General features: G+C 43.5%; 1 protein-coding gene across 1 annotated transcript; it reads right to left on the bottom strand.

Annotated features, from left to right (window-relative positions):
* Positions 1–16707: 16707 nt before the first annotated feature.
* LOC117554843 (extracellular calcium-sensing receptor-like) lies at positions 16708–20587 on the bottom strand. The gene is made up of 10 exons (XM_034229392.1): positions 20433–20587; positions 19937–20240; positions 19667–19753; positions 19351–19458; positions 19061–19227; positions 18414–18891; positions 18079–18309; positions 17848–17971; positions 17283–17755; positions 16708–17203 (listed from the first exon to the last, which is right to left on the bottom strand). The coding sequence occupies exons 1-10, from the start codon at positions 20555–20557 to the stop codon at positions 16769–16771; spliced, it is 2532 nt and encodes an 843-aa protein (XP_034085283.1). The 5' UTR covers positions 20558–20587; the 3' UTR covers positions 16708–16768.
* Positions 20588–24774: the final 4187 nt, after the last annotated feature.

Here is a 24774-nt window from a genome sequence, read left to right as displayed (position 1 = left end):
GTCTGTCATTTCCTGTTTTACTTTGTTAATCTCTTCTCTCATTTCAGGTAGCAATCGTTCTTCATGGTCAGTGTCCTGAAGAAAAGTAAAATATGCATGAATGAGTGCTATGGAAAACTAAACGATAAAATACATATCCACTGATTCTAGATTTAGCACCAAGCTACTGAGTCTTACCATTCAGCTTGTGGAAGTTATAATTGCAACTCAACAGCACGGCTGCTATCACCCACCAACCTTGTTGTGCCGAGTTCTATAGAGAAGTATTTTCTGACAAAGAACACCAGACAACAATGGCCAGCTGTATCGGGTTGGCTGTGGCTCAAACAGCGCTGATATCTATTTTTAATTTTGGGTGAACTCAACGCGCTCTGGTTCATGAGGTGAAAACATCTCTGGGCTCAAAATTAAATCTTACACAAAGTGTATTATGCATAAAATGATTAGCATAAGCTATGAGCTCATAAAATGTTTAAGCTACATTAAGCTATATTACTTGTATTGTGTAAGTTTATTTCCTACAGTTAGTATTACTGACCAAACACTCCAGAAGAAACTTGGTTGTGTCATCTCAGACAAAAATGGGCAGTGCTGCTGTCATTCGGTGAGACACAATGTCGGATGTCTAAGGAGTACCCAGTGGAAACACACAAACATATCAATTAGTTTAGTGCTGTAGTGAATTTATACAAAATCCGACTTTCTGTATAGTAATGAGGAGGATAAAGAACAGGTCAGATCCCAGCAACATGCTTCAGTAAAAGACTGGCAACAGAAAACAAACAAAAAACCTGCAATCCTGCAAACATTTTTAATTTCTACTTTTACAAATTAAAAATACTGTTATAGTTCTCAAATTCCACCAACTAAGAACACCAAGCAATGACTTTTAACATCCATTTTTACTGAAGCCTTTCCATCAAAGCGTTTGTTCCTACAAATGTTAGGCGAACGAGCATTTCATATTTTCAAACGGGGGAAAAGGGCTTTGGCTGCTGAAGGTAGCAAGTGACAGGCCATTTTTCCCTCAACTTTTTCATGCTCTTAGATTCAGGCACTTCACTCACTTGTTCATCAAGTTTTTTTCAAGAGGTCTTCCATCTTCTGTCCAAAAGCTCCGTTCCTAGCCCAGTACAGTTTAAGCAGGTAAGGCACATGTTTGTCTAAGGCTGCACCGAACGTCCCCAGGAGGTCTTTGCTGGTGATCCGATGAAATTCTTAATTTGTCTAAAAAACACAATAACAAAACAATGTAATTTGATTGTAACCACAATGTCATGTTTTTTCTGTGAAGCAAATTCCTGGGTAGCTGTCTTGTTCAAAGTCTGCACCAGCTTAAGGGGATAGTTTGGATGTTTTGAATTGAAAAAAAAACTGGTATTACAATTTTGGGGACTGATTGGAAAATGGGGCGTAGTGTGTTGGAGGGGACTGTAGTGGAGTTGTAGGGCAGGGTATAGTATAGTTTGCCAATTGACTGACATACACAGTCGGTGTGAATACAGGGACAGTTTCCGTGACGAAGGTGACAATGTTTTAGAAGAGTCTCTTGATTGGAGCTTGCAAATTTGCAAAATCTGCACTGCATGTGATCCACCCCTGAAACACAAGAGAAACATATAGGACATTCAGTTCAGTCAGCACTTGCAGAGATATCATTTTTGAAACTTTTAATTAGTCAGTTTTCATCCTTTCCTTATATACTTAGGACTTAACAAAAAAACTATTTAAAACTCAGTTAATGGGGTTCATTTTTAAATTGCTTCAGTTTCTCATCGTAACAGATCAAAGTTCATTTTACAATAAATCAATAAATGGTATTCTTCTACAAACAAAACAATTAATATACAAACCACTAATAGTATATTAACTACTTCATTCAAAATGAACATTCACTTTAGATAATAACACCGGTATAATAAACGGAGCGCTCTCTTTTCCTCTCTCTCCCTCTCTCTCCCTCTCTCTCCCTCTCCTGACAGCCCGTCAGTATCTCATGCAGCTCGCTACTCAATCAATCAATTAATCAATAAATCAATCAATCAATGTTTATTTATACAGCCCAATATCACAAATGTTACATTTGTCTCAGTGGACTTCACAGTGTGTACAGAATATCAGTATGACAATAAGACACCCTCTGTCTTTAGACTCTCACATCGTACAAGGAAAAACTTCCAGAGAAAAAACAGGACTCAGGATCCAGGACTCAGGATGCAGGATCCTCCAGGACATATGATTCAGGATCCAGGACACAGGATCACAGCAACAGGATCAGCCATGACTCAGGATCCCAGCGTAGATAGACACCAAAATAAATGTTGGGGAAGCTGGGTTATTCGGAACATGAGAGTACACAGGTACAGACAGAAGTAAGGTGTCCCCCGAGAGTCTAAGCCTATTGCAGCAAAACTAACATGTCTACGTACATGGACTCCCTTAGGATAGGTTGAGGGAAAGGGGTGGCAAGTAAGAAGTAAGGAACAGAGGTGGAGAGGCACAACTTGTCTACGTACATGCACTCCCTTAGGATAGGGTGAGGGGAAAGAGTAGGAACTAAGATGTATGCGCCACATCTATACCATGAGCGCATTGCTCCTAAAAAGTTTTTTGGCACTGACACCAATCAACAGTTGTGCGGCGACTCTGCAGGGATCAAGGCACGTATATGCCTCTCCCTGCTTCCACTGCCTACACACTCACAACCAAATTACATACCATCAGTAAGGAAAAATAGTAAGAGCTAAGATGTATAGCATCGTTTTGAGAAAATATATGCCTGATTTTTGCTATGTTACGTAGATGAAAGAAAGCGGTCCTTGAGATTGATTTTATGTGGGCGTTAAAAGATAAATCCTGATCAAATATAACACCAAGATTCCTTACAGTCTCACTGGAGGCCAAATTAATGCCCTCCATAGTTAATACATCTTTAGATAGTTTGTTTCGTAGATACTTTGGGCCTAGTACAATAACTTCAGTTTTGGCCGTGTTTAACATAAAAAAAATTAAGGTCATCCACGTTTTTAAGTCCTTGACCTTGAGGCAGTCTTGTGTGCAAACTTGATTCAAGATAGGACAACAACTGCTGACTTCCAGAACTGTGTGAGTAACATTCTGTTAGTTTAGACTTCTCTGTTTCAAGTGTGCTCTGTATAAATGTTCTGTAGTTTGATTTGATCGAAATTGTGATTTTAATCTCAAAACCGCTAAAGTATTTCCAGGCAGAAATTTGGGACACTTATTTTTACAGAAACCTTAAAACTGAAGTAACTGGCTGCGAAGGGCTAACTTTGGTTTAAAACATTTGTAGAATACTAAGGGCTTTATAGCGGCAGTAATATCCAAACAAAGTGCCGTAAAAAAGGTCTATGAAGTTCAACAACCCACTAATTTTCTCACGACTCTTCTGCTTCATGTAGAAGGCAGATATTTGTGATAGGCCTGTCCAGATAGCTAGTTTTTGTCTTCACTCGCACCTGACATACAAGTCCTCTTCTGTCTGGGATGGTTTGCACAATCCTTCCTGTAAGCCATGAGTTGCGAGGTGCTGAGTCATCGACTATGAGCACAATATCTCCTGGTATGAAGTTGCACAGTCAAATACGACCCTAATATTTTTCTTCTTTGGGTCGTATACACCATGGTGTGGTATATACAATACCCTGCCGTCACTGCGTTCCAGGTACACAACTGGCACTTTCTCTGCATAGCCCTTCGAAAGGATGTCATTCATGAAAGCGGTGTAATCAGCATGAAATGAAGCATCTTTATCAAATCTTCTCTTGAGGCTCAGTGTACGTTGTTCTGCTACTCTCCTGTTGTTTGGCATACTAACATCCCTTTTCCTTAAAGGTAAGCCAATACAGTAATGGCCATCCATCAACTTAGCTGACTTTGTGACGTACTCCATAAAGTGACAGTCCTCTCTTGATGGTCCCATCTGCTCATCCTGACTGCATTCAGGAAATCAGCCTTTAGCTGCTGCTTCCACAGATCTTCATGGTTTGTGTAAGGGAAACTTCTGCAGCAATGGAGAGTCAGGACTCAGAGAGACATGAGGAGAGTTGGAGCTTTGATGTCAAACAATGATGTTTATTACAAGTCAACGGCCGGAGAATTCATATCACAAGTCACAGCAGCAAAAGGTTCTGACTGCACAATTCTGATCCACCTCGCATCTTGGTAGACCTTTAAACTAGTTTACAGAGAGTCAAATCCACATATTAGGGATGGGCGTAAATATCTGCAGACACAGGCGATGTCTCTCACATCTGTGGAGCTTAGAAACCCAGCGTTCTCACAGTCGTAAACCCCCCCCTATGCCCACCAGGTCAGGCCAGAAAACCTAGTATCAACATACGACTGCATTAACACATTCCTTACGGGAGATTAGAAGCAGGGATGGTCGTAAATGTCAACACACAGAATAAGGTTGAATATCTTAGGAGTAAGGAATAATTATTCTTTGACACTTAGGAGTAAGACAGAAATATTCCCTTACAGTTTGCAACAGATATCCTATTGACAGTGACATCTGGCTGTCCACAAGTAATTTCCCTACGCCTGTCTCCTCTGAGAGGTCCATTGACAGTCCAACCCAACATAGTTTTGACTGCGTATGGGCCCCTGTCTACACTCCGAATAACTTCCCATGGCTCCAGTGCCTCAGGAACATTAGTCCAGATCAACAGGTCCACATCTGAATCAATCTCAGTAATCATTACATGTTTCAGGTGAGGCCATCTCTGAAGGTCTTTCTGCCGAGGAATGTTGCCAAGATGAACTGGCATAGTTTTCTAGGTGTAGATGTCAGGCAGCTCACACTAATGACTGCTGTCTAATCCAGCCACATGCAGGTCAGAAACAATGTGACTTCCAACTATTTTCTCCTGACCCATTGTCTGAAGGAGAATGTCTGTTCTTCTTCCCCTGAGATTCAGTTTGTTCATCAGCCGCTCCGTGCAGAATGATGCTGAGCTCCCAGGATCCAGGAAGGCATATGTTATGAATGTTTCATGTCCCTTCTTAGACTTTACTTGAATAGGCACTATGGAGGGAGTACAATCTGGCTCACCGGCTCCTGTAAGACCACTGGACTGAACGGAGATCAGAGCACTGCTTATAGCTTTTCCTTTAGCTTGCATTGTGTCAGTTTCTTTCTCTTTCTGATAGATATGAAGTATGCTTGGGTGCTTCAGACTGCATACTTTGCACGAGAGGCGTTTCCTATAGTTTTTACTCATGTGCCCAATACACAAGCATCCAAAACACACACCATGTGTTACGGTGAGTGAAGCAAGCAGGACCCAAATGCAGATAACATTGATATTACCTTTATTTCAAGGATAATTATATAACTCGGACAAACAGAACACTCCCTGGTGAACTCAGTCACCAACAAAAGAGGAACCAACAAAGACAGACAGCAAAAATTGAACTTAAATACACATAAGACTAATCAACGAAACAAGAGACAGGTGAGGAGGGAGGAGAAAACACAGGGGCACCAGGTGAACACAATCAAGTAAACAGGTAGGAGGGAACACACACAGACAGGAAACCAAGGACAGATCTAGACAAGAAAAAACACAACACAGACAGATCGTGACACCATGTTCTCACTATGAGCATTTCTTTCCAGTTGAAAACACAGATCCAGTGTATGTCCACCTCCACAAAACAGGCAAACACTTGTACCTAGTGAGCCTCTCTCCTGCATTCTTATTTCAGGTTCCACTTTCTTTTCCGTTGTCGTAATAGTAGTAGCAAAGCTGCTTCCCCTCGTCCTTGAACGAGGTTCAAACTCAGCTTTCCTCACATCGTTGCTGCTGGTGGAGTATCCTGTATATCTCCAAACAGTGAAAATAAATCTAATCAAAAAGCATTTTAATGGCCAAACTATCCTACAATTTAGGATTTTCCAGAGAGGGTTATTTGTGAATATACGACCCTCCGGAGCGTTTCAAGCTAGTAGAAAAATATAGCAAGAGCTTTCGATGTATCTGTGAAAGACAACTGTTTTATGATCGCTGAGAAGATGTGTGCCGAACGGTGCTGGTCAAACAGAAAAGGGTGCTTTACTCAGTAGGCGGATTTCCATTACATTACAATGACACAATATGATACATCCTGTACATTGTCTCAGCTGCTTGGCAGCACCGTAGCACGTTCCAGATTATGCCAATTATATTTTTTGGAGACTATTACAATGTAGTTTCATCATGCTGGGATAATAATGCTCTAATTATATTGCAGTGTCCTAATCTTTTAACATCAACATTAAAAAGCGCTGTGCTGTAATTTATCCCTGTGGTTTCTTGCTACAATATATCTCCCCTGCTTTAAGGTTGTACATTTCCCCTCTGTGGGACGAATAATGGTATTCTGATATTCTGAAACTTTCAATTTAGAGGTAAGCCTCATGCTCCTGCCATCCCTCATTGTAGTCTTCCAATGTGCACTGTTTACCATTAGACAGTCAGTGGCTTGGGACCTGCATGCTGAGACATATGCTGTTTGGACTCATCTTTGTGTTTGAGTCTGCTGGGCCACACTTGTCTGGTGGACGATGCCGGGGAAGAATGTTGTGGGTCCTGCTCAGCGGGGCATCTCCATTTTCACTCTAGTTCAGTTTATTTAATGTGTTCAACCCATAGCAAGTTATCCACATTTTAAGGCGATCAAATACAGTATGACGTTCTACTTTCACAAAGCCAACTAAATAGGGACATGCAATTCTCCAGTATTCATTTTCTTTGTATTCTAAACAAATCTCCCTCTCCATTTCCTGACCCAACTTTATTTTACCAGGTGCTGATCTGTGTGCTGTGGCTGACCCTGGCTCCCCCTCAGCCTGCAGAAAGAGACATCATGAACCATTGAGGACACAGCACTCACAACCTAAATTAAGCCAAACTAATCACCTTCGGCATGCTGATATTCTCTACTGTCAGGGGGTCTTTGTGTCCACCTAGCTTTGCTGGGAACTACAATGTTCCACTGGGAATTCTGCCAAGAAGTAGGCCTCAAGTTAAGGTCTTCTGTTCTCTATGTTTGTTCCTATATTATTCTTCTGAGACCTGACAGAATTTTTTTTATTTTTAAACACCTAATGGCAAGATCTAGCATCTGAAATACCAACACCTAATGGTCACTTCAGGAAGGCCTTAAAGACTTCAAATGAAAACTGCATGGTGTCAAGTCACAAGCAACAATAAGAAACAACACAGAAAAAAGATATTTATATTTAACTATTGTTACCTTTCTGTGCTAATGTTATCGGTACATAATTTATCTAAACTATTAGCCTGTCAGGCCCCAAGCCTGTTTTTCAGGTCTCAGGCTCGAAAATGACATTTCCAGAACAAATGACCATAACTACACTTCTAAAAGGGGAAAATTAATAATCTTTTTTCTCAAAGTAATGATAAACCTGTGAGTTGGATGTAGAAAAGTCAGAATCAATATAGATGTTTTTTATTTTAAAGAAAATTCAGATTGAACATAGTAAAAAACTAAATTATAGTGTCCGTCCAAAAAATATTTTTTACTTATAGTGAAAACTACCCTTGGATGATGGGTTAGTAGACTAAAAGCTAGGAATCCAAAGTACAACATATAATAAGTACCCTGTATCAAGATTGATGCAAAACATGTGACATTTTACCTTTTTAAAGAGATTTAGCACACAAAAAAAACACTTCTGGGGTCATTTGGGTGGATTTTCCATATCTCCGGCCGCCCTTGGTCGATTTTGATGATTGACATCTTTCTAACCGTCAGAGCCAATGGAATCGAGGGAAAGTTCCACAAACACACACAGATTACCAAATAAGGAGTGATAGTGACGCGTAGAAAAGCTGGAAACTATAGGTTACTTGCGTAACCCCAGTTCTCAGAGTAACATGAAGTGAGATGTCTCACTATGGGATGCGCCTCATCGCGGAGCAAACAGAAGCATCAATCTCATTACGCCAATCCTGATTGGCTGGAGATCTTGACGTCAGCGTCAGGGAAATCACCCCCTATAAGTAGCTTGCGCCATAACGCATGCGCCATTCAAAATAAGCACCTCTTCTCGCTTCACCATAGCAAGGAGGGCCGTCTGGTGAGACATCTCACTTCATGTTACTCTGAGAACTGGGGTTACGCAAGTAACCTATAGTTCTCATTCATAACACTCCGTTCGATGTCTCACTATGGGAAATTGTAGCTCCCGTATTGCCAGACGAGCTTATCTCGAAAATCACCAAACCAACCAGAACTTAACAGGTAGAGCTCTGACTCAACCAGGTGCCCAGCACTGCTTGAGTCACACTGGGAGCAGAACGTCCAGCCTGTTAGGAGGCAGACAAAAGTGAGCGGCGAGGACCAGCTCGCCGCTGCACCAATGTCTTTGATGGGAGACATCCTGGACAGAGTCCGGAATGCAGCCAGACTCTGAGTCGAAAGAGCTCGCGGACCCGAGGGTGCCTGCGAACTCTGACTTGTATGAGCCCCAAAGCAATTGCTTCCACAGACCAGTGGGAGAGCCGTTGCTTAGTAACAGGCTTGCCCTTATAAGGGTTAGCCCAGGACACAAGGGGTTGGTCATTATGACAAAGCACCCTTGATCTGTCCCTGTACGTGCGTGAAGCACGGGCTGGACACGGCAAATCCGGCCGCTGTTCCCCGGAGGAATACAGTGGCGGGGGGGATGCCTTAATGTCAAATGTGGTACCCGAACCGACCGCCTTAAGATAAAGGCAGGGTCAGGCTTCAACCACACTCTGTTTGCCCTGGGGCAAACTGAGTGCATGAAAACTGTACAGATAGTGCATGAGTGCCACTGGCTCGCTTGGCAGCTGCCAGGGTCAGCATCATGTCACACTGTATTTAGATTGTACCACTCACGGGCCAGGCCCATAGAGCCAAGCGCTCTGGGTGTGGGTGAAAGATCGCCCCCCCCCGCTTGGGACAGTATGTCCCTGCGTAGTGGGAGCTGCCATGGCTGCCCGCACAGCAGCTGATATATCTCCGCTAGCCAGTACATAGCTGGCCAGTGCGGAGCTATCAGGATAAGTGTGTGGCGTTGCTCTCTCACTCTGGCCAGAGTTGGGGGTATCAGAGCCAGGGGTGGGAACGCGTACAGAAGGCCCGGGGGCCAATTGTGCGCGAGTGCATCCACGCCTAACGGTGCATTTAGATCGCGCATCGAAAAGAACAGCTGACACCGAGCGTTGTCTTTCGATGCGAACAGATCCACCGCGGCTCTGCCGTAACGCACCCACAGCTGGCTCACAATCCTTGGATGTAGAGTCCAGTCTGCATAAAGTGGTATACCTCTGGACAGTAGATCTGCCCCGAGGTTCCTCACTCCCGGTACGTGCGTCGCTCTCAGAGAGAGGAGACGCCTACCGCTCCATAGGATAAGTTTGCTTGCCAGTGTGTGTAACTGGAGAGAACGCGAACCCCCTTGGCGGTTAATATACGATATTGTGGTCGTATTGTCTGTCCTCACGAGGACGTGATGTCCCCTGAGGAAAGGCAGAAAGCGTTTTAGGGTGAGAAATACCGCTAAAAGCTCCAGGTAATTTATGTGCGCCCGCTGGAGGTCTCTGCTCCAGAGACCCCTCACCGGGCGACCTTCATAAATACCTCCCCAACCTGTCAGACATGCGTCCGTGGTGACCACTTTCCGTGAAAGGACAGCACCCATAGGCACACCTCGTACTAGAAAAGTCGGGTGCAGCCAGTGGCGCAGTGCCATTACGCATTTCACAGTAACCATCACTCTCCGCGCGCCATGGCGCGCAGGGTTTAGTTTTAGGGTGGCCACCCAGCGCTGAAACTCCCTCATGTGTAAGCGTCCCAGTCGTACGACCAGGATGGCTGACGCCATGAGCCCCAGCAATCGCAGGCATGATCTGAAGAGAACATGTTTGCGCAGCTGGAAAAGAGCGAGACAAGCTCTGAAAGCTTTCACTCTATCCGCTGACAAGCGAGCTGAAAAGGGCACCGAGTTCAGGTGTAAACCCAGGAAGAGTATAGTCTGCGCGGGGCACAACATGCTCTTCTCTGTGTTTATTATGAAACCCAGGTTGAGCAGGTGCTTTACGAGGACATTTGTCTGCGTAACAGCCTCCTGCTCCGACTGTGCGAGAAGCAGCCAGTCGTCCAGGTAGGTCGCCAGGCAAATACCCTGTTGTCTTAACGGGGCTATCGCGGCTTCCGTACATCGTAAAAAAAAACCCTTGGACTGAGAGACAGACCGAAGGGGAGTACTCTGTATTCATAACAGATCCCCTGAAATGCGAATCTCAGATATTTCCTGTGTGGGTAATATACTGGGATGTGAAAATACGCATCTTTCAGGTCGACTGATGTGAACCAGTCGTCTTGTCGCACGAGCCGCAGCAGAGATGTGTGAGTGAGCATTCTGAACTTATATCTTCTTAGATATTTGTTCAGAGCCCTCAAATCAAGTATTGGCCGAATTCCGTTCCCTCCCCGTTTGGGAACGAGGAAGTACTTGGAATAGAAGCCGCCCTGACTCTGCTCGGCGGGTACAATAGATATAGCCCTCTTTTCTAGGAGAGAGAGAATCTCTTTCTCCAGAATATGGGCTGACTCTCCTCGGGCCTGCGAATGCAGAATGCCCGAGAAGCGAGGGGGGGTGACAGCGAATTGGAGTCTGTAGCCCCATGTTACTGTCTTGAAAACCCAAGCAGATGATGTGAGCATCTTCCACTGCATGCTCCTTAGAGCCAGTGGAGATGTCACATCTCTCTATTTGTTGTGTTATGGGGCCCTCTAGTGTCTGAACACAGTAGTGCCCCCTTTCGACAATCCCCACCGACACTGCGCATGCGCGTGGCAGTGGTGCTTTTAAAACCCCAGCCGGCACTGCGCATGCGCGTGACGGTGGTGCCTTCACAGACCCGCCTGTAATCCGCCTTTTGAGAGATGCCGAAGCTGCTCTCAGAAGGGGAACAGTTGGCGGGCTGTTTATTGGTTTTATTGTTTTTCTTATCATTTTTTTGAGCTGCGCCCTCGGCCTGAAGCCTGGATGCGTCAGCGGCAAATGTTTAATGACAGAGGAACAAACAGATTTGTGACATGTGTTTTTGCGGACATGAGGATGGTGTTGAGGCATCTCTCGAGGCGGCGGGAACACATTTAGAGCTGGGGAACCGTGGACTTCCAGCTCTGTCACGGAGGGGAGAAGGAGGGGCTGTCACGCCGCTCGCTTCTTCTTCCTTGCCTGCTGGCCGAAATTCTGGGTTGGCTGCGCCTGAGCTGCAGCCGGAACCGGAGATTTTCTGGGCCAGCTCGCCCTCGTCTCCAGCCTGGGCTGGGGACTCGGGGCGGGCTGCGACCTCTGCGTTTTCGGTGTTTTAAACCGAGCAGGGTTCAAGGCAGCTTGGGTGAAGGACTGCTGCTGCGAAGGCAGCGGCTGGACCCTTCGAGGGAGGCAGAGGTGGAGTGCCTCGTCCTCCCTCTTTTTCGACTCACACCTCCTTTGCATGGAAGCAAGAGCGGAGCCGAAAATTCCCTCGGGAACGATGGGCATATCCAGCACATCCTCCTTTTCCCGGTCTGGGAGGTTGGTGAGGTTGAGCCATCTCGCTCTTTCCTGCACCACCATGATCCCCATTGCCTTACCCGTGGCCTGGACGGCGCAGCGTTGGACACGGAGACAGATGTCTGTGACCGCCGCCATCCCGTCCAGAGTGGCTGCACCCGGGTTACCCGACAGGTCCTCGCAGAGCTCCGCTTGGTAAGCGGTTAGCAGCGAGGCCACATTCAGGGCCCTGGCGGACAACGCTGCGGCTTTGTAGGACCGTTCAGTCATTGTCGACTGAAATCGGTCCGACTTTGCCGGCAGCGTGGGGTTCCTGCTTGGTGACGGGCCCATCCTCGGTAGGAGGTGGGCTGCTACCAGCGGTTCCATTGGCGGTATGCGGAGCAGGCCGAGCTTCTCCATTCCGTCACAGTCTAGGGAGGAGGCACCCTGTATTGGGACCTTGTTGCTGAAGGGCCGGTCTCTCCACGAGACCGACACCTCATCCAACATCTCCGGGAAGACCGGAAGGAGTTGTCTCTTTGTCCGCGCTGCTTGGGGAAAATGTTTCCCTTCGTAGCAGGACCTGGAGGTCTCCTTGGCCATTTCAGGCCACGGGATGTCGAGTCTGGCCGCAGCGCGTTTGCACACGGCCTGCAGGTCCATACTCAGACAGGGCGAAGCTGGTATGCTATCGTCTGGGAGAGCAGCCCTCGCTCCAGGCTTTGCAGCCTGATCCGATGACATGAAGATGTCCTCTTCATGTTCATCCGACTCGGACAGGAGGAACACCGAGGCGTCCTCTTCGTCCTCGTCGTAATTCAGCTCGAGGACATCCTCCGCGGGTGAGACCATGGTGAGGTCTAACTGGGAGCCCCAGCTCGGTAAAGCGTGGGGTCCCGTTCCTGCGTGTCTTGCCGCCACCGGGTCCCAGCCTGCCAGGGCGCGGGAATCCGGTTCTGCGGCCATCGCAGATACTGAGCCCCAGACCGACATGGAGAGGGGTTCACTCTCTGTGGCAGATGCCCCCGCGTCTTGACTGCCGGCCGGCAGGTCAGAGGACATGGGGGGTTCCTGCTCCGACAGGCTAGCTTGGCGTGCTAGCCGTCGGCGGAGGCTCTTTACGATGAAGCGGACACAATGTCCGCACGAGCCGGGGTTGTCGATAGCGCCTCGGGCGTGTTCCAGCCCGAGGCAGGACGAGCAGACCTGGTGTGTGTCTGTGCCCGAGATCTTCAACCCGCAGCCGCAGAGTCGAGCCACCGAGTCCCTGACTCCTCTGGTCTGAGGGAGAGGGGCGTCCATCTTGTTCGCCTCGTGGCGTGGAGAGGACCCGCTCTCAACAGGTAGGTTGGGAGAAAAAGAGGTAACCACCCTGTCCTTAATCCGGAGAAAAGGACGGTGTGGGTCTTTTATTCCCAGAGAATACTGACTGGTGTGGCAGTATGCTCCTTTTAATCCTTTCCTCCTCCGTGGGGAAGAGAAAAGAAAAGACTTCCTCGCTACCGTGGTGTCGGTAGTGAGGGAGCAAGCTAACGCTAGCTTGAAAAAATCAGACCTAGCTTACTTTCCGGGGAAAGAGAGCGGCGAGGTCGATTTCAACAATAACTAGCGTTAGTAATTACCGTCTTCCTGCGAAGCAGAAGGAGTAGCCGGCAAGCGCCCGTCGACCGAAATGGATATTTGGGTTCAGTCTGTGGACCGTGAAGCTTGTCCGGCTACCATAGAGATGTGCTCTGAAGCGAGAAGAGGTGTTTGAATGGCGCATGCGTTGTGGCGCAAGCTACTTATAGGGGGTGATTTCCCTGACGCTGATGTCAAGATCTCCAGCCAATCAGGATTGGCGTAATGAGATTGATGCTTCTGTTTGCTCCGCGATGAGGCGCATCCCATAGTGAGACATCGAACGGAGTGTTATGAATGAGAACTGCGCTAGCCTGTGGTGGCTGCCATTAGCAGCTAATTTTGATTCTCCGGTTGTTGTTTTTTTAAGTGACAGACACATTGGATTAACCTATGGATTAACCTTCAGCCGCGTTTTTTCTCGTTTTAATGCCACACAACTTTTGATCAGAATAACAGCTAAAGTGAGCATATCTCTGTTTTTTGCTACATAAAGCTACGTCCTGTGTTGTCTGTATTTGCTTCCCCTGTCACAAGTTCTGATCGCTCAGTGATGATCCTTACATTTCTATCATCTCTGGAATCTCAGGATGTTATCTAAGCTTGTTTGTGCAGATCCAATAAGTATATTGATCGGTATAGCTAGAGTTCTGTGCTAACGGTTTTAAGATTTTTTTGCCCGTGGCTAATTCAGAGGCTCAGCGTTAGCTTTGAGGTTTAAAAAAAAAAAAAATCAGTTAGCTGAGTTTCTTCCCGTTACATAGATATGAAACATTCATAGTTTATTAAATCTTAAGAAGCCCTCAGACACTTTTGCTTGCAGATGTTGTGATTTCGGCCCAAAATGAACATTCAATAAATATCAACAAACCTGGAATAATGTATTTGGGACTTTTTTTTGCTTTTTCTTGTTGTACCGAACCCGTACCGAACCGTGACCCCCAAACCGAGGTGTACCGAACCGTGACTTCTGTGAACCGTTACACCCCTAGAATTGTTTTCCCCAGCAACTGGAGCTATCGATTAAGCGTTTTTGAAGGTTTCTACACAAAATCAAAATTTGTGTTTTTTAGGAATGAGACAAGTTTTGAAAATGTCCCTTTTGGCTAATCAGTTTCTACTTTATGTTTTATTTTTGTATCTTGTCATATTAGTGAGACCTTTTTCCTTGTCATAGTTAATCATTTCTTTAGTGCCTTTAAAACCGAAAAAATAGTGCTTCTCAGACTCAAAATGACACATAATGTACATTTTTGCTTTTGCAAATGTGAATTGCCTCCTGAATTCATGGTGTTTCAAAAGAGAGGAAAAGTCTCAAGAAGTATATTTATTTTTCAAGTAGAAATCAAGATGTCCAAGAGTGCAAACTGAAAGACACTTACCGGTAACTTAATATTTGCCTAATGATTCCTACTCACTTGAAACAGAATATTACGTTACACTTCCTTTCACCTGCACCTCATATTTGTGACAGTATTTTGAACTTATTCTCCATTATCTGTCTTTGATGAGGTAATCCCCCATGTCTCTAAACATCTGTTCAGCATTATCCACATTTCAGAAACTGACTGATGGCAAGATTAAGAACATAGCTGCATGTAGGTACTGGAGAAGTTATGCCCTTATTACATCTCTCAGTTACCCTCCTGTGTTTACCTCCAAGCTATCATCACGTCTCAAATTATCCATTTCAAGGAATGGATTTCTATGAATTCTGGTCTTATTATTTTCACCCACTCTTTTATAAGAATGCTCCACCCACAAAATTACCATTTCTATATGAATTGCTCACTTGTGTTCACTTCAATTCTTGAAGTAATACGTTTTTCTTACATGCATTCAAGGTGAACCAAGAATAGAAAATGGAGAAAAGTCTTAATTAATTCAAGAAAATAGTGACAGAAATACAATATCGAAACAGTTCTTCACAATCTTAATGTTGCACAGTATAATCCATCACATTTATTTAGCTGTACAGTATGCTCATTACTTCCTAAACACTATTTACTTTAAAGCTTCCACATAAACAGCTCTTTGCATCCATGCAAGTCCGGACAAGTCTAAAGTGTTTCAAATAGAAAGGTTACAACTAAAATGCATGTGTTTGGGTAGTAGAGCATATGATTGTAATACAATTTGGATTATACTGTACAGCACTTGTTTTGTGAGAGTTTGTAAAAAGATGTCTTGACATCGTTTTGCTGTTGTTAAACACATTCCCAATTTACTCCTATTCATCAAGACTTTCCTCCATTATTGAAGTTTCCTCAAGAATTCAAGGTGAGCGATTTCGTATAAAAATGATAATTTTGTTGATGAAGTATTCCTTTAATATATTCTTTTCAGAGCCATGCACATTTCATTTTACGTTTGCAGGTAATTTGATGGGCCAGTCATTTTATTGAAGAAATTACTGCACAGTTTTGTTCTCACTTAAACAGTCAAACCCTCTTTATATTTTGCTTTCCTTAATTAAAGCCAGCAAATAGTGCTACGATCTGACAGTGCACTCTGAGGACAAATCAACTCTTTAATTGTATTCAATGATGTGATATGAATGACAAAAGAATGCAAAGGCTAATAAGAGTAAAGGTTAAAGTAAATGTAAATAATAATACAGTGTCAATTAAACATCTACCTCTTCTGACATATTTTCCTCCTTTCTGTCCCTGATGGACGTCAGAGACACAACGTCTCTCCATCTTCCAATACATTCCCCTGCCTTGGGAGGAACAACATATCAACCAGTGGTGGATAATCAATGTTAGTCTGAGAGCAGCTGTGGAGAGCCGTAAAAATGTCTGTCGTTTTGAGTTTGTTTTTGTAGAACAGCCAGGCGTGATGTTTATATGTAAAGGCCTCTGGAGTATGAGGGTTTAATAAACCAATGACAGCTGGGATTTCCACTGAGCATACCTCAGAGACCCTGGGCCTCATCATTCTATCTAAGGTCAAATCAGCATGGACAATGCTGCCAAATCCCATTCAGACCTAGCAATGAACTGTCCCTCACATTTCTACTGAGAACGTCAAATGAGTGTCATGTAGCAGGAAATATAAAACCATTTGATCCAAGAAGAGCATGGTTATTCAGTTTGTTCTTATGTGGATTAAACAGACTACAGGAGGATTCATTGGATAACATTACCACTTTATGATTGAGAAACGTGTTTTCTATTTTTCCATTTTATAAATGCCAGATTTGATCCAATGATGATAGTACCGTTTGAATTGATATTGAACTAATCCAGTGATAGGTTTTTACATCATTAGCTTGAAAATGATCTAGAGGGACAGTTATAAAGACATTGGAAAATGTATTTGTAGGACAAAGGTGTGGTTGCGTATTTCCAGATGGGCATAGATAAAACACACAAAGAAGCATTAACAACACACTGCTACCATCTAGTGGTAAAACAATAATAAATGTTCATAAACAAGAACAGGAGACTTATACATTTTGTCATTTGTGTCACTTAATATTCACCCCAAAAAAAACATATTTTGAAATTAAGTTATATCAAAATGATATTTCATTAATCTGTAGGAAAGGCAAGTGAAAACAATTCCATAAAATATGCATGAAATATAGATGATCTCCTAAAATTTGTCAGGTTTCGCCATCAAGTGTTTCCATGTGTTCTTTTCGGGTCTGAGTAGGATAATATAGCACTTGGGTGCAAAGATACAGCCGAGCAATCCATAACTTGAAGCCAAGATAGCAAATACCTCTGTGGCCGTTGAGTACTTTCCTGGAGAGCTAATATAGGCTGGAACAAAGGCTATCCACACTGCACAAAAAATGAGCATGCTGAAGGTAATAAGTCTGGCCTCATTGAAGTTGTCCGGGAGTTTCCTTGCCAAGAAGGCCAGGAGTAGGCAGACGCAGGCCAGCAGGCCAATGTAGCCCAGGACGAGAGAAAATGCTACGGGTGAGCCTTCATCGCACAAGAGAATGACAATAACACTCTCACGTGGTATCATTTTTCGTGGAGTAGGGGGAAAAACAACCAGCCACACTGTACAGATGATTACCTGCATAAAAACAAACCAGTGTCATTCAAACATTTAAATTAATTATTTCCTAAACAAATAAAGATTCAGAAGTCCTTACCTGGATCAGTGTACACATGGTAATGATTGCCTTTTGCTGTGCAGGCCCAAACCATTTCATTACATTGCTGCCTGGAATAGTAGCCTTGAAGGCCATTAACACCACTATGGTTTTCCCCAGAATACAAGACATGCAAAGAACAAAGGTGATGCCGAATGCTGTGTGTCGCAACATGCAGGACCACTCAGAGGGCCGGCCGATGAAGGTCAGAGAACACAGGAAACACAGAGTCAAGGAGAAGAGCAGCAGGAAGCTCAGCTCAGAGTTGTTGGCTTTGACAATGGGTGTGGTTCTGTGATAGGAAAATATAAAGGCCACAACACAGGTGCAGAAGGAGCCAATGAGGGAAATAGCCGTCAAAATAATGCCCATGGTGCTGCTGAAGGAGAGGAAATCCATATATTTTGGGATACAGGCTGTTCTCTCATCATTGGACCAGAACTCTGGCAAACAGCGCACACACTCTATGGCATCTTAAAGACACAGACAACAAGTCTTAAGCTGTGGCTTTAACACTGCAATTGTTGATCACATTCTCAAAATGTAGGAAAGTATTTTGTCTCACCAGTCTGATTGCTTATCTCCCCAGCTGTGCAAACCACACAATCATGGCAGCACACAGGGAAGTTAGGTCTGATAGACTTCCGGGTTCCTGCGGGACAAATGCTGCTGCATACCGACAAGGGAATCTGAGCAAATGGGAAAAAGGATACTTCACAACCCAGTCACAATAAACATATATAATTGCAAAAAATGCAATATACAAGATATAATTGTATTATATTGATTCCCGTACATTGGTTTCGTTACCGTTCCAAACTATGATAGGTTCCTCGATCTGGAGTTTTTGCTTTCCAACTGTGGTCGTCTCATCAAATTTTCCAATAGTGACAAATTCAATTCCTCCATCTTGTCCCATCTGCCAGTTCACAAGGTCATACATGGCTGCAGGATCCCCATTCTCATCAAACTTGATTTCATCACCAAAGGAGCTGATGTATTCCACCTGTTTTATATAATGAAGTAGCTAAGGGAAGAACGTTATTATTTTGTAATATAAGCAAGATCCATAAATTAGCATTGCTATAACTTGTGTGTACTGAATTGGTGAGCAAATGGGAAGGTATATACCTGCCATGGCTGTATATTGTCTGTATTTGGACAGGCCTGCTGAGAAAATGGCCCTTTTCCTTTTACACAGCTTCTCATAGCCTTCAGTGCATGGCCAATGGCATACACAGCCTTATACACATTGTAGGAAATCCTTAGTTGTGACACATCTGAATAGATATTCTTGACACTCTCCAGGTCTTCTGCTCCAGAACATGGACGTTTATCCTCAACATCATGTTCCTGACCTTCAGCCTGCACACCCAGGCTGCATTGAAACATTTCTTCCCAGAATAGTATCACGAAAGGATTTGCAAGGGCACCTGGCCTCGAGGGATTCAAGCTAAGCAGAAAGTCTTGCAATCCAGCGATCTGTGCTCGACGAATGGCAAAACCCATAGTACCCTGGAGGATGTGGTGGTACTTTTTTGGGGTGGAGAGGACGGCAGCTGTGCTCCAGGCCTCACTGGCAAGCCACTGTATCCCAGTGAGCCCCTCTCTAAATTAAAGAGATATGAAGATGATTTGTTTGCAATGATAAACATATAGACATTCAAACTCAGGCAACATGAATCTGTAATAAAATCAACAAAACCAATAATACAAGTGAGTTTTAATCACAACATACAGAAAATACCATAGTGTTAGACGAAAACGAAATGTCATGCCTGAGAGCTTCATCAAACAAAGCAGCTGCATCTTGTTCCACAGCAAACACTAGGATCACCCGAGCCCCAGAAGAGCGGATCTTGGAAATGATGGACGAAATGGTGATCTGTGCTCGGTTCTTTGGGATGACCTCATGAAGAGCAACACAGGCACCTAACTTTCTAACCTAAGGGAGCATCACAGGATACAAGAGAACTTATTTCATGTTCTAAATGTATAGACTACATAGAACATTCCAACATGACAATTTATTCTTATTAAATTGATTATTAATTGTTGTGTGACCTACCTCATCCGCAAATATGTTGGCCCCTCCAAGGCCATAGGCATCATCCCCTGCTATCACACCTACCCAAGTCCAGCCAAAATGCTTGACGAGTTGTACCATTGCATCTACCTAGAGATAGAAAGAAAAGGGGAAGAAATACACAAGGAGAGGGACAAATATTATATATATTCAGTATAAGAAAAGTACGATTTCACCTACAAGGAATTTGCTTTGGTGGTTTTGGTCTATCGTCCCAGGAATAAACATGTGGATATGATTCTGTTTGTGTGACATTGTGAGTAATCTTAGTGTCCCAGTGTCCTAAGCTTCCTCTTACCTGAAATAAGTCACTGGGCATGGTCCTTAAAAAGGCAGGAAACTCCTTTTTGTCACTGAGACAGGCACAACTGGAGAAATAACTGACCTAAATAAAAGAAAAACAAACGTGTCCCAATGTCCCACAATAAAACATTATTTATTCAGTCATATGGACTAAACTTGAATACTCCAAAGCTTACAATTTGAGTTTTAATCATTGACAGTGGTATTAAAACACAACAAATAACAATGTGGCAAACACAGTTGTGAGTGGCTTTATCTAACTTACCTGTGGCACTTGGAAGACTCCAAGGAAACGGGCAACAACAAGGGACTGAGTAGAGCCTCCGTCTCCTATCACTGCTGGTACAGTCCCACGACAGGTGCCTTGACTCTCTGTCTCCACTTCAACTCCTGAAACCTTTTCATTTCCCACTAACTCCATGACAGCCTTCAGAGCCTGATGGGGCGTACTGCATGAATCAAAGATCTTGTAGCCAAGTGTGATGTTGGGAAGGAGCTTGCCATCTCTATTGATCTCCTCTATGGCAAAGATCATAGTTTGCATCCAGCGGAATGTCCGAAAGTTAAACCTGCAAGAACGGAGAAGGTGTATTCAGGCAAAGTTGAAGCAATTGTAATGCATTTCACTTAACATAGTTCATAAAAAGTTGCTTCACAGAACTAAAAAAGCAAGATCTGTGCCATATGTGGGCATCTGAGCAGAGGTTACATCAAACATTTGCAGCTACAGCATTTTCAAGACAAGTTAAAAAACAGCTTACCTGGTGCAATGTGCAGGAGGAGGCTTAGAAGTGAAGAACAGACTGGGCTCCATCACCATATCATGAAGGGAGAAGAGCCCCCCCAATATGATGTCCCCCTTTTTCTGCACCACAGGCAGAGACATTGATCCCGGGATTATTTTGCATTGTTGGCTCTGGTCTTGGCAGGAGTTGTAGGGAAACATTATACACCACAACAGACTCAAAACCACAAGCTTGGTCCTTCTCCAGGAAAGACCTTGCTCTACTAATCTCATCCATGAATAAATCATCCTTAAATTTAAAATAAATCACTGTCTAGTTCTAATAATATATTTTTGGGTAACCCATACAATCAGTAAAAAAGCACCAACAAATGTGTCAGTGGTCAGAGCTAGTGCTCACAATAAAAAAAACATTATGACCCCATTGTGACAAACACAGTATCAACAGGAAATAAATAAGGGTAACATTTCTAGTAAAGCCAAAACAAAAATCATCTTCAAATTCAAAGTAAAGAATCCTCGTCAACATGATGGTTTGAAAACAAGGTAATGGGCATCAGACGCATTCACTGCTAAATCTACATGACATTAACACCACATTGACAAGCTTTTTTTTAAAGTGGTAAGCAGAGGAAGCTGGCCTGTAGCTTATATAGGCTCCCTGCCTCATATCACAACTCTCAAGGTGACCTTATTTCCCCTGGGCTTCCGATCAATGGAAAAGAGCACCCAGTTTTTAATGGAATGAGCACTTGACCATAATGGAGAATGACTTGAGCTTTGTCATGTCACAACATCATGCCTGACTAGGCCTAACTCATCCTTCAGTGATGGGAAGAGGCAGGTATAGTAGACCCATGTCACAAGAGGCTAATAAACTGAGATACATAACACACACAGACACACAGGAAAAAACAAACGTGACATATCGCTAAATGAGAACATTGTTTACTGTTATAGAAAGGAAGAGGCACGTAAGATGCATTATTGTATTTTTTTAAATGTAAATTGAACATATTGAATTTAGGTAGCTACAGTAAGTTGCTTTCAAAACTGTTGTAACCTGGATTCAACATGTTCTTGATTATTAATGAACAATTTTCACAGAAATTCTGTCCTTTTCCCAACTTTCCTTATTCTTGCTTAAAATATATTTCAAAGGGACTAAACAAGTTGGATGGTGAAATCAATGAGTCATTAGTGGGTTGTGCAAATCATTATCAGGACAAACCCTGCAGGCTACTAAACAGAGCACCACAGAGAGTAAAGCAAAGATCATTTACATGCTTCATGTTGTGCTGCCTCGGGTCAAATGCTGTAGGTTTCCTTATTCATTTAATACGTCCCTGTGAGACCCTTGGAGGAGGAAGGACAGAGATTCCCTAAGACAAAAAGCTCAGTAATAGGAGGAATTTCAAGCTCTCAGGGGAAAGGGATTAGTCTTTTTGTTCCTCTAAAACATAAATAGAATACAACAAAAAGGAGATTGCAATTGTATCGCAGTTTTGCTCAGAGGGCAAATCAAGATAATTAAAGCCCCTGAGTATTGGATGTTTTCGATCACATACACCCTTGCATGTGCAGTCAGTCAAAAGAAAAAAAGAGAATGGAAAACAGAAACAAAGAAAGGTAATACGGATAGAGCTTTGAGAATAACAGATTCTACCAGACAGATACAAACAGAGCCAGTAAAAAAGAGATATGAGACTTATACTTTAAATTAAAGCATATGGTAATGAGCTACATACAACAAGATAGACAATGAATAGTAGAAGATAAAGAATAGAACAGACAGTCAGACAGACACGCGAGAGCAGGAAGGCAGAACTATTTTGTGCATCAAAATATTTGAGTGATATTTCAAAAAATAAAAAAAAGTCTTTCAGCCTCGACCCATGTTACTTCCAACATTTCCAAAATAAATGATTACATTGTATTTCTGTTTTAAATCTGAAACATATTAACTCTTGCATGCAGGGGGAGACTGAATAAATTCAATCTAAATGAGCCAAGTTCAAAGTTGACTGCATTTTCTTCATGTCCAGAAGGTCTTCTGGATCTGTTGTGGCAGCCCCCAAATAACAGTGCACACCTGTGGTCAAACCCTTAAGACTTGGTGAACTCAAGTGACTCCTGAAGCAGCAGACTGGTAGCCTATGTATGGAGGGCAGAAGGGTTGCAGCTATGTGGTTGCTAATGAAACATTTATGGAAGTATGTATGGGAAAATCAGGGCAGTACATGAAGAAGAATTTTCAGTTGCCCTTAAAGAGATTCTTGCAAACCATCCGATGACAGATTTGTAAAGGTTGAAAGAAGACTTTTAGGAATGTGTCCCAGATGGAAAAAGCGGAGGTGGAAAGCACATGATAACCGTGTCCCATTCTCTATAAAGGTCACTGGGGTGGACACAAGAGGAGATACACATTGAGATGCTTAAGGGTTGGATATTGTAGGGTGGGGTGCTAGTGGAGCCTCGCAGCGGCGAAACTGTGGCGCACTTACACTGTAGGTGCGCCGCATTTGCGCTTCAGATGATGCTCCCTCCGCAAAATGAAGAACCCTCCGCAAGATGAGGCCCCCTCCGCGAGGTGAGGCCCCACGCAGTCTGCGTGATCGGCCTGTAGGGAGGGGCGGCCCTGCCAATATGTATCTCTCATCCATAAGGAACTTGAAAAGGATTCGCTGCTTATCTGTGGCGGTTCATGCATCCAACCCTGATGCATACTCTCTGTAAAGCTATTCCAGGCATGTCTAGGGAGACACAAAAGAGGGTTTATAGCTGTATTTAGCTTACATTGTGTGTTATCTCAAGAACCCCAGTTTCATTCCAACTAAATACCTTTGTTGTGCAGTGCGCAGAAAAGGTTTTTTGGATTGCTAAAAAATATTACCTGCATAAAATAAAACGGCTTTTCCTCCAGCCCTACCTCTAGCAATATTTGAGTCTGTTCCAAGAGCCACTGAAGGAGGTTCAGGAAAAAACTGAAACAATAATAGAGAGAGCCTGTATTCCTTTATTGTGTGCTCTCCGACAGTCTAAAGGGGAGTAATATCAACTTTTTTGGAATAACGAATGCCTTAGGGTCTGTATAACATATAAAAGAAGATGGACCTTTCTTGACCTTACTTTTTTTTTTCACGACAGTGTCTCAGGGGATCGTAATATTTAAGAACCTATTAATGTGTTATACCAGATTAACGGAAATAATCTCAGCTAACTGACGATACAAACCATTTTATACCAAAACAAAACACAAGTCTCATAAGAAGCATCTGAATGACTCCTGAGCGAAAAATGCTAACGCACTTTGGCACAGAATGCAAGATAAAAGTACCCTTATTATTACTTATCGTAGCTGCATTTACAAGATATCCGATTAAAGCTGAGGTTCCACAGATTATTTAGGTATATAGTATCATCACTGAGTGATCTGAACTCGGACAGGGGAAGCAAACACAGACATCACAACACGTACCTTTATGTAGCTTCGAGGGGAGATGTTTCACCGTAGCTGTCAATCTGATCAAAATACGTGTTCAATGGCATTAAAACGAGAAAGAAAAAACGCGGCTGAATCGGTTAATCCATAGGTTTTTAACGTCTCTGTATAAAAAAATGATTTAATTTATAATCCATAATTCCATTTTTATGTAAATATCGCAGAGCAAAAGTTAGCTGCTAATGGTAGCCACCAGAGTGGCTGCTGCTTCCGGTCTTGGCAATGCGGAAGTCTCTCACACACACATTACCAAATAAGGACTGTGTGATTTCCCCTCGATTCCATTGGCTCTGAAGGTCAGAAAGAGATGTCACATGCCAAAATCCAGCAAGGTGGGCCAGAGATATGGAAAATCCACCCAAATGGCCCCAAAAGAGGGATTTTTTGGTGCTAAATCTGTCTAAAAAGGTCAAATATCAGGGGAAGTTCTACACACACCAACACATGAACAAATAAGGAGTGAGAGTGACGACGCGTAGCCAAATCCAGAAGCTGCATACCACCAAGGTGGCTACCATTAGCATCTAACTTTTGTGATCCGATTTTTACATTAAAATGGAATTATGGATTATAAACAATTGCTTCAAAGCCACAGATACATTATCAACCTATGGATCAACCGATTCAGCCGCGTTTTTTCTTTCTCGTTTTAATGCCATTGAATACGTCTTTTGATCAGATTGACACCTACGGTGAGACAATCTCCCGTAAAAGCTCCGTAAAAGGTACGTGTTGTGATGTCTGTGTTTGCTTCCCCTGTTGCGAGATCGGATCGCTTAGATACTATACTTAAATAATCTGTGGAGTCTCAGCTTTAATCGGATATATTGTATGTGCAGTTTTGATAAGTAATAAG

The sequence above is a fragment of the Gymnodraco acuticeps genome, unplaced genomic scaffold (genome assembly GCF_902827175.1).
Source record: "Gymnodraco acuticeps unplaced genomic scaffold, fGymAcu1.1, whole genome shotgun sequence".
NCBI classification, from domain to species: domain Eukaryota; kingdom Metazoa; phylum Chordata; class Actinopteri; order Perciformes; family Bathydraconidae; genus Gymnodraco; species Gymnodraco acuticeps.
This window is presented reverse-complemented; position numbering and strand designations above follow the sequence as displayed.